General features: G+C 35.2%; 1 protein-coding gene across 1 annotated transcript in view; it reads left to right on the top strand.

The window, feature by feature from the left end:
* The first annotated feature begins 64 nt into the window (after positions 1-64).
* The window catches only part of LOC132547435 (DNA topoisomerase 3-alpha-like), a 35,130-nt gene continuing 24,029 nt past the window's right edge, over positions 65-11,165 (top strand). The window contains exons 1-10 of the mRNA XM_060211190.1: positions 65-196; positions 5,008-5,144; positions 5,332-5,407; positions 7,435-7,543; positions 7,906-7,957; positions 8,694-8,785; positions 8,949-9,119; positions 9,554-9,599; positions 10,340-10,394; positions 10,792-10,866. Of these exons, the coding sequence (XP_060067173.1) occupies positions 65-196; positions 5,008-5,144; positions 5,332-5,407; positions 7,435-7,543; positions 7,906-7,957; positions 8,694-8,785; positions 8,949-9,119; positions 9,554-9,599; positions 10,340-10,394; positions 10,792-10,866 (945 nt within the window). The remainder of the gene's footprint in view (positions 197-5,007; positions 5,145-5,331; positions 5,408-7,434; positions 7,544-7,905; positions 7,958-8,693; positions 8,786-8,948; positions 9,120-9,553; positions 9,600-10,339; positions 10,395-10,791; positions 10,867-11,165) is intronic.

Genomic DNA, 11,165 nt, shown 5'->3' with positions numbered 1-11,165 from the left:
TACCGGAAATAACCTCTGAAAGAATGGCGGCGAATTCGCTACAACTTTTACTTCTGATATAGTAATGCTTGTAACAATTTTCAGGGCATTTTGTACATCTTCCACGGAGAAAATGGTCAAGATATTGAATGTTGCAGAGAAAAATGATGCTGCCAAGTCAATCGCTGCAGTTATGTCAAGGGGAAGTGCTCGAAAGGTAAGCAGATTGTGAAATATTCTTTTCGTAGCGACATCGGTTCCTGACCGCTAGTCTGACAGTATTCCGGAGCTGCGATTTTGTGAAGCAGTGTTGTGGACTGTTGACCTGCGTGACCTTTCATCCGGATTAGTTGGGCTGCTTTTATATGGCACGCTTCCAGAAGGAAGGGAAACTGATTACACTTATATACCTTAAAATGATATGAAATGAGCACTGCCTAAAAGTGAGCGCAAGTTAATCTACAAGATGTATATTTTAACTGTCCGATTCATGGGGTCATTGAAGCGGGTAAAAAAAGGTTCGATATTTTAAACTAGATCCTTACGCCGACACACCCACATGAACCATTGTGTCATCATCATCATCATCATCATCATCATCATCATCATCATCATCATCATCATCATCATTATCATCATCTTTTTGTCTTCTTCTTCTTCTTCTTCAAGACACCAATGCATCATCATCATCATCATTAGATGGTGGTTGGGTGACACAGTGGCAATGCAATTGTCTTTCATCCAGCCATTACGGGTTCAGTTCTCTGAATGAATAGGATTTACTCCAGTTTCCTCCCACACGAAGACTCTTGTGTGCTTACATCAAAACAAGTTTCTATTTAATTCATGCACATATAACTTATACAACATGAAGGCAAAGAAGTACAAAACAAATGACATGAAAAGAATAAACAGAGAGAAAAAACTTAAGAGAAAATGGTATGAATATTTTGTTTCAAAATAAATAATTAACTCCAGAATATATATTCAAGGGATAAAGAAACGCAGGGTAAACTTTGAAGATGATTCTAGGCAAGATGTAGTGTATAATCATCAACATGTTTAAGTAAGAATGAAAATTAATCCATATAGAACAAACTGCAAAATCAACGATTTGCATCTGGAAAGTGATTTAGGAGTAATTGAATGGAATTAAAAGAGAACTCTGTAATCTGAATTCGAAATAGACTGATTGTAGGAGCAGGCTAGTCAATACAGGGTATGTACCCCATTCACTCTCTCCACAGTCCTGATTCTGCTAGGCATAGAGTTATGAGTTAGTTTATCCTCCTCGTTGTTGGCTCATTCTTTCAAGAGAGCTGCTCTCAGTTTTACCTGAGTAATAAGGGGAAGCATTGTCGAACTTGTCAGTCCAGCTTGTCCCACAAGTGCTTAATAGGGGATAGGTCAGGGCTGTATAGCGGCCAGTCCAGTGGGTGGATATTGTTGTTAATGAGAAAGTAGCGACAGATCCTCGCTACATGGGGCCAAGCGTTATCTTGCTGGAATGTGAGGTTGTTTTGCTGCAATAATTGGACCACATAGGGTCGCGGGATCTCCTCTCTATACATAGTGACAGATTACCCGCTACCATTACGAGTGGTGATTTAACTCCATGTGAAATTCCTCCCCACACCATAACCAATCCACGTTTTCCACGACTTTCAACGTCTGCTCGAAACAGGGTGAACCAGGACTCATCAGTATACAAGACCTGCCTATTCTGCTTCAATAGGAATAATAGGGGTAATGTGCCACCACCCAAGTCATATGATGCTGGCAACAAATAGCAGTAAAGGGCAGACATACAAAAGAGTGATATACCCACAGACTAACGTCCCGCAATATGTTCCTTACAGTTTGTGCATGCAGGCTTGGAAAAATCCACTCACCCAGTCGCAATGGTGACTAAAACATCGATTTGGGCACGTAATTTTTGCCACGCACACGCCTGACTGGCGAGTAACAATTTGGTCATCATGTCGAAAAAGTCCGGAATTTAGTCTGTCCCTTCAAGTAATAGATCACACAGACGCTTGTAAACTGCTTAAGCGTCCTGACGACAAAAATAAGATGGTGAACTTCAACATGAGGGATCACTTTGGTATGTCAACAGAGGCGAATAAGGAGAAACCAAGCAAAGATCATTCAAAGTATGATTTAAAAAGGAAAAGAACAGTTGTAAACTCTTGGTTTGAAGAGTTTGAATGGCTTGGAGGTAAGTGACACCGACAGCTGAAACGTTTCTTTCCGGAATTTGGGGAAATTTAGCAGACCTGTTATTAGATATCATAAACAGAACCTTGTTCCCCCAAATTTTCTGTAACTAAAGATTGTCTTGGTATCCTGACAAAAAATTCGTGGAATTTATGAATATTACGAGTTTTGACTGAGGAGGAAAGAGAAAATGCTATAGAGGAGTGGATGAACCTCAAACTACACGTACAGTATCTGAAGACCAACAAGATGATTGATGTGTACCAGGGGCTGCTTCAGCAACAACCTGAGGACATGAAAAACATCCTTCGACTTGTCCAGATAATGCTGTATGTGTCACCATCAACAACTTCATGTGAGAGAGGCTTCAGTGCTCAAAACAGAATTAAGACAGAACTGAGGACAAGATTAGGGGCAAGGTCACTTTCCTCCCTCCTTAGAATACATGTAGACAGAGTTCCAATTGGGGACATTGATCCAGAACCAGGGGTTTGAGAGTGGCTTGATTCGGGCCTAGGGGGCAGAAACATTAAAGGTCATCGATGTAGTGGACCATGAGTTAAAAGGCCAAAGCCCGATTCTGAATGTGAAGAGACTTAAAATTAATTACTCTGAATCATGTGACTGTGTACTCAGTCTCCACAATTAAAACTAATCAAAGAAAAAAAAACCACTTTATTTTTTGTGAATATAAGTTTAATGATCAATCATAAAAAAATGTTACACACAATGATACCATTTATTACTACTATCAAATTATTTCAAATAAACAGTTCACGGCAAAATCTGTCATAAAATACATTAAACTAAAAGTAATTTTTGGGCTAGTAGAAAGTTCGGGCGAGTTGATTTTAAATGTCACTCACCCAAAGGGCGAGTGCTTTAAATAAAATTTTTCCAAGTCTGGCATGTATAGGACGGTTATGAGTACCTATGGTATGAAGGGCAGATTTAGTGGCAGTAAAGTGTTGATTGCGCAAATGTGTGAGATGAATAAATCTGTCCTGACATTGTGAAGTAACATGCGGAAACCCAGACCTAGGTGTGTCAGCAACCCACCCAGTTTCCTTTAGACGTCTAACAAGATGTTCTATAATGAAAATATAGACATCAAAATGTCTTGCAACCTGTATTTGCCTTTGACTTGCATAATCATTGCAATGGCCCAACTTCTCTGAACTCCCATCAGCCATGCTATTGTTTAATCAAAATATTGGAAGATGATGTGTCTCTATGAATACTACCTAATGGTATGATGAGCAGTGTAACTCACTGTTACAACACTGCTGTGCACAAGATTTTCCCACTTCATGCTTTCCCTGAAAGACATTGTCGGGCAATACAATAATACAACATTCGATACAGAACCATGTGCACTGTAACCAAGAGAGTTGCTTGTCCAGCCTTTCTTGATGAGTACTACCAAACCAAGGAGTTGCGACCCTTCCAGTTTACATTGGTTTGTCTTATCAGGTTCCCTTTTCAGATTGAATTTTATCCCTGGAATGATAGGATCTTTCAAAATTAAAATCCTCACTTCCTGCCCTGAAAATCTAGTTTTGGTTAGGTTGAGTGGCTTTAAATTGATATATTTATTGGTTGTTTGTGTTGTGGTATGTGCTGGTAAATATGAACTTTCTTCCATTCATACACAACTTTATCATTTAAATTTTTTTTTTCATTTTCTGAAGATTTCATATGGAATACATGATGACATAAAATCGTATTAACACCCTCTCACGTTACTGCTTTTACATCATCATCGCCGTCATCGTCGTCGTCGTCAGTTGGCATCTCCACTTTAGTACAAGTTAGGACTTGAAAATACAAGGATAGAAAATCTAGTCTAATGAATTAATATTTATTGACTTGTGTACAGACACTGTTTTGTATGCAGAATAACCAGATAATCTGCTTTATCTGCTGAAAGGCAGTTGTAGTGGATGTTAAACCTGCCAGAAGGTGTCAATAAACCCTTCAATAGCATATCCAGACTATAAATTATATTTTGGAAGTGATCACATTTCCAAAATAAATGTACTGTACCTCAATGAGGGTACAAAAAGTAATTGATGAAATTCAAGACTTGTGCCCCATTTTTCTCCTTTATAATACGCTGTACCTTAAATAACAGAAGGCAAGAGGAACACTTAGCTTTGCTTTAAGAAAGAAATGAGTTTGATGTTTGGATATGGTGGAAGACTATAGTTTTTCGTGATTTCTACAGGCAGAGCTTACATGTTAAAGTCATCATCAAAATCAGAAATTTGTCCCCACTGTTTTCTTTGCCCTAAGCTTTTGAGAGTTTTCTTTCTGTTTAGTAAATCATAAATTGTGATTGATCTTTTAGTATTTGGATAAAGCAATGTTTACTTGGTTGAGTTAAGCTCATGATTCCTGTTTTATTTTTGTAATTTTATAAATATTGCTGAGATTATTTGATTATATTTAAGAAAATCAGTACAAATGTTACATTTCTAAAAAGAAATTTGTTAAATTTTTAATAAAGTCACCATTATTACATGAACTGTCCTTTTCTTTAAAAAGATTTTCATTACCACCTATAATTATTCTTATAGTGCCTTATAAGTGTTTGTTGGAAAAATCTTAAACACAGTCATTGAATTCAAACAAATATCCTGCGTACATCCAAATATTGCAATTGTAATGCAGTTATAGCCACAGACAGCTATTACACTTGTAGATAAATTTGTTAGTTAGCCTTGGTACATAGTATGTGTACTTATGAACCTGTTTGAAAAGGTATGGTACATGTTGTCTTTCTAGTCATTCTATATTGATCTGTTGTAGAGAGAAGGATTTTCCAAATTCAACAAGATTTATGAGTATGAGTACAACATTCTGAATCACAACAATTGTACTATGACCATGACATCTGTGTCCGGACATCTTTTAGGGCTGGACTTTGTAGGAAACTACAAAAAATGGTTTGTATGATGTGATGTTGAAATTATTCTTTGATACTTAGATATAATTTGTTAGCAAAAATAAAATATGGAAAGAACGACAAAACTTTCAGTTGATATAGTTTTTTTTAAGGTGTTGAGTCAGTTGATCATGATTTATTTGAAATATTATGTATATGATAGTTGTTCCTTACATGTTAACCTCTAGGTATAGCTGTAATCCTGTTGCCCTGTTTGATGTTGAGGTGGAGAAGTACTGTCCTCAGAATTTCACAGATATCAAGGTAAGTTATACTTCTATGGATCACCATGGTAACATAATAAAATGCTGGAAAACTATGATAGCTAATCTGCCAGACATTTTAGGCAGGGATCTGCAAGGAAACCTTGTTTGAATTTCTTTTTCTTGTCGGTACTTCTCTTTACAACAGACAAATTTGCCATGTGATATATACCACCTATGGAAAGAGGGGAGGTGATGTCAACCTAACAAGTTTTCTACTATTAGAAAAAGTAACAGGTGCTTGCAGCAAATGTCTATAATTTGCAATTCTACATTACTCCATTTTAAAGTGAGTGAAAATAAAAGGGAATATAGTATTATTTCTTGTGATCCAAAATCAAAAAGTTTGAAAACTGCATCAAAATGGGACAGCCCAATATCAGGATATTGGTGTATAAAGTGTAGAATTTTCACCTTCTACTACTAATCAGCCTAAGGGTGACTTGCGCTGAATAGGACCCTGTCACAAGTTCAATGAATTGAAGCAGCTGTCGTGCCAGGAATAGGTGATATTGAGAATAGCTATACAACGTTAGATCGCAGGTGAATGTTAATTAACAAGGAAATGTATAAGGACTGATTTGAAGAAAGTTATCAATGAATGAAATGAATAAGCCTGGTGATATGGTTCATTGATGCATTATCTATTTTTGTGAGATTTGAACGAACAGCTCTCCCTGTGCAGATCTCCTAAATTTAGTTAGTACATTTAACACTTCCTAAAATCACTGGATTGAGTAAGCATAAAATAACAAAATTGTTGGCAGGTGCACTTTGTTAACTTGACAGAATTTTTAATCAGTTGTCGGTTTGTTTTGTACAAATCAAGATCTGTCATAATTTCTAGAAATCAGTTGGGTAATAAAAAAAGTATAAAATTGACAGTCACTAGATTCATGAATAATGAAAAAAAAAAATCTTGATAGCGTCCATATGTGTGTATATCGTTTTTTCTGCAATTATAAAAAAGTCATTTTTATATGTATGTAGCACTTTAGATATAACCTACAGAAGTAAGTGTCAGTGGGATATATCACATAAGTAGCTAAAAAGCTCACATATCGAACACACGCTGGAAGTTTCCTGATATATTGAGGCAGTCACTGTTGAGTCAAAGGTGTGCATTTCAGATAAATCACAATATCTTGGAAACGGAAGTAACTACAACATTCACACTCTCTTTACCTTTTATTGTGTAATTTGGAGTATTTTACAGCTAACTATAGCATAACACTTACGGTACACTCGAAAATCTGAAACCTATTTTGGAGATTTCATGTAAATGAAAAAAAGCTAGGATAAACATCATTTTAATAAGGGCACCTGCATTAAGTAGGCCCACACTTCATGTTGCAGATGTCCAATGGTGATTAGGTTGTCTGGGACTGGTCAGAAAAACAAAATGTTAAAGAATTATTACCCATGCAGGTCATCTAACGATTTATGTTCGGAGAGTCTTCATATTTAGTGCTGCAATCTGAATGGTCTATTCCTTTCTTAACGATATCTTTAGAAGGGATGATAAGATTTTCATGAACTATTATTAACCTAAGTCTCTTGGTCTCATTTTTAGACTGAAAAACAATGATAATATAGAAAACATTAATGGAGATTACATGAAAACTCAATGTGATACATACACGTATCAATTCTCATGTTCATGTGGTATGACATTTAAGGGGATGCTTTTATATTGTAGTACTGATCAAACTGAATATCATAGATGGTCGTTTCTGATGAGTCAGTATTCTACGTTTTCATAAGATAATTGTTATGTATAGCCGTTATCTTTGTCAGTGATATAACTGACTCTAGTATTCTGCACTTTGTTTTCATTGTGAAGTTACTCTCATAGTTATATATCTATCATGCAATTTTAAGAGAAACCTTGAAGTGAAACTGATACAAAATTTGCAATAACTTTCCTTTCTTATACGTGTATATAACACTCACATAGTCATCATTGTAGGAAGACACTGTGTAAATGATAATGTCATGAAACATATGATGATTTTTGTTCATGTGTAGAGAACTCTGGAAAGGGAGGTAAGAGGAGCACATTCTTTGATCATTTGGACAGACGGTGACAGAGAAGGGGAAAACATTGGATTTGAAATTATTCAAGTTTGTAGAAGTGGTAGGTAGAAAGTTTTAAATAATCTCAGCCTTTGTGATATTTATTACTGTATCAAGTTACTAATGAAAAGTTAGAAGCCTACAAACTTCATTAGAGATCTGTTTAAATGTTTGAAATTTTGTGACTACAATATCTTTCATTATTTTGTTTGGAACTGAATATTTCCTAAAACAAAATGAAAGTTTGGTAACGAATTGTTTGATAAAGAAAAATACTGGTACTTGTGTATATATATATTTAAGTGATAACATACACAACAAAGTGTCTGTGTCAGATGAGAAGACTTACAATCTTTTCCCTGTTATGCTCCCATTAGTACATGTATAAAGTTTGTCACTATACATAGCCAATTTCCATTTCAGTGAAACCAAACATACCAATATACAGAGCCAAATTTTCTGAGATCACACCACAGTAAGTTGATAGACATTTTCATTTTTTCAACATCTATCTGTCGTGTCAACCTGTGCTTTTTTTATTAAGTTCCTTTCCTGTGGAACTGTAATTTTATCATAGCTCAGTAAATTGGTGTCTCTTCTGTAATTTACTCCTGCCTTTGACAGGATGTCTCCTTTTTTATTTTGTCCATCCCTCCTACCATATGTCATATTTTTATAAAACATAGATCTTATAAACTAAAATATCTCAAATTCACACTTTGAACATCTGTCCTTGTAAGGTCTAAGTCACTTTTTTAAAATAGAACTTGATTTATACAACCTAATAGCAGGAACTGAAAAATCCTAGTTTCATCTCGGCCACATATAGCATGGATTTTGATGAAACTTGGCAATGTAAGTGGGAATCAATCTTGATAATTTAACAAACGGTAAAGGATCCAGGACACAGAAGTCAAAGTTTGTTTCTGTTCACAGATATATATATATTGCAGGGACATTCTGAATCTAGGTGTTTAGGTCATCAGGTCAGATCAAATTTCAAGGTCATAGTGGTCAAGTTCGTGTCTCCTAAATGCTAGATGTATTTTTAGGAAATCGTGAAAGAAAATTGTAAACAACGGAACAAAAAACAATGTGACCAATTGTCTAGGTACCAGGTCAAAGGTCAAGGTTCCAGAAGACATTCTACAACTCCAATGTCCATTTGACATGTAGGTCAGTAATATTTGTCATGATTTTTTGTTTTACAGAGCTATACAAAGAGCCTGTAGGAACCTAGTAGAACCTGACAAGAATACTAGTGATGCTGTTGATGTTCGGCAAGAATTAGACCTTCGGATAGGTCTGTACATAAACATCCAGATTCATAAAACTCCATCATAAATAATTTGAAAACATTGCTTGTCAGCAACACACTTCACATTTACTTTTTCCAATTGCAGGTATTCTGTAACAGAAACATAGCTATCTATTGAAATTTATGGTATACTGTACTTACATTTTAGGGGCTGCTTTTACAAGATTCCAAACTTTAAGACTACAGAAGATATTCCCTGAAGTTTTATCAGATCAGCTAATCAGCTATGGCAGCTGTCAGTTCCCTACCCTTGGTTTTGTGGTCGAGAGGTACAAACAGGTACAAGCTTTTGTACCAGAGCCATTTTGGAAAATAAAAGGTTAGAAGAAAATAACAAAAGATATTATTTTGTTACAATCACCAATCGTCACAAGTTACATATCCAAATACTTCAAAAATAATGAAGTGTTAAAATATTTATCTGTTACGACTTAAAGTTTTTAACTTCTGATATTTTGTTTTTCTAGGTAAGTTATTCCTACCCTTAACACTTTGATTCCAGTGTGTGAATGAATTTTTTTGCATTTGATTATTTTGTTGATTTCAGTCAATCAAATGAGTAGTGAAGATAGTCCTCACAGGAACTGTCACTAATTTGATTTTACACAATGCTTCCATGATTTCTTTATCTGTGATTACTTCATTACACCTCAGTGAACATATTCTTCTCTGGTTATTTGTCTAACGAAGATGGCAGAGTCATATATATGTAGAGGAAGATATTTCATGAAATTCTGTTGATGTTTTTTACAGTTACTCACAAACAGGAAGAGAGTACCATAGAATTCAACTGGAAACGGTGTGTATTATAATACAGTTTTCTTTATGTATTCAGCTGTCTGATCTTATGATAGAAGAAGGGACATTTTAGATTAACAACATGGACTCTTTGATTTCTAAGAATATTTCTGTCTGTCTGTATAGAAGTATGGGATGATTAAAAGAAAAAAATTGTACATAGGTGACCCTTGGTTGGTAGTTTTACCTGTTTCATTATCAGAAAACCAAAATGCCCACCAGGCTTAAATCTAAGATTTAACAATTGAAGATTATTTTCACTATTTCTTAGAGGAATTTAAAATTTTTTCATGATTTAAAGCAAGAACAAAAAAAAAGAAACAAAAACATCTTACTTCTTTAAGAAGTATGCAATCGGTCACGGATGGAATATTCCTATCATTGGTTTCTTTCAGCTCCTTAACACGCCACTAAAGGGTTAATAGAGTTGATTAATAATGCTTTTAATAATGCTGTAGAATTATACCTACCTTTTCTATTAAACTGCTATCCAGATAATTGTTGATTTATTTCTGGCCATACATGTATTTGATATATCGTTGTAGTGTATCCATTTAACATACATGTATTTGATATATCGTTGTAGTGTATCCATTTAACATACATGTATTTGATATATCGTTGTAGTGTATCCATTTAACATACATGTATTTGATATATCGTTGTAGTGTATCCATTTAACATACATGTATTTGATATATCGTTGTAGTGTATCCATTTAACATACATGTCATATTTCAGGGTCCGCCTTTTTGACAACACTGCATGCCTGGTTTTATATGAACACTGCACCGAAGTAAGTCTCACTCCATTTTCTATTTAACAAAATGTTCAGGTTGTAAGAGTAAGAAATATATTCCATTGTGTTTTGACTTTCTTCATATTTTTTAGTTTACCAGCAATGAGTAATATTTTTCACCTTTTTGTTAACAAGTATTTTGTGTGAAATATTCTGAAGAAAAACCATGCTCTGTACAATTACTACAGCCTGTCCATACTACAGGCCTTCAACTTAAACTCCAGAATTACAACTGAGACTGTATCAAACTGTCTGGTTTTTACATAATCCACAGTCTGATTCTGTTTTAATCACACGTTGTAACAGGTCTGGTTTATATGTTTATTTCAACTCATTTTTGTATAATTGATTTTATTGATTAATAACGTTCATGTTAAAAACATTTTTCCCTCAGAATCCTACAGCAACAGTAAAGGATGTCAAGTGTAAAAGTAAGAGCAAGTGGAGACCTCAGCCACTGGATACTGTGGTAGGTATATCTAGTGGGGAATACTGTGGTAGGTATACCTAGTGGGGAATACTGTGGTAGGTATATCTAGTGGGGAATACTGTGGTAGGTATACCTAGTGGGGAATACTGTGGTAGGTATACCTAGTGGGGAATACTGTGGTAGGTATATCTAGTGGGGAATACTGTGGTAGGTATACCTAGTGGGGAATACTGTGGTAGGTATACCTAGTGGGGAATACTGTGGTAGGTATACCTAGTGGGGAATACTGTGGTAGGTATACCTAGTGGGGAATACTGTGGTAGGTATACCTAGTGGGG

This window comes from Ylistrum balloti, unplaced genomic scaffold (assembly GCF_031769215.1).
Source record: "Ylistrum balloti isolate Yb309-2 unplaced genomic scaffold, AGI_CSIRO_Ybal_v1 Utg369954, whole genome shotgun sequence".
Classification (NCBI taxonomy): domain Eukaryota; kingdom Metazoa; phylum Mollusca; class Bivalvia; order Pectinida; family Pectinidae; genus Ylistrum; species Ylistrum balloti.
The sequence above is the reverse complement of the archived record's forward strand: the minus strand, read 5'-3'. Positions and strand labels throughout refer to the sequence as shown.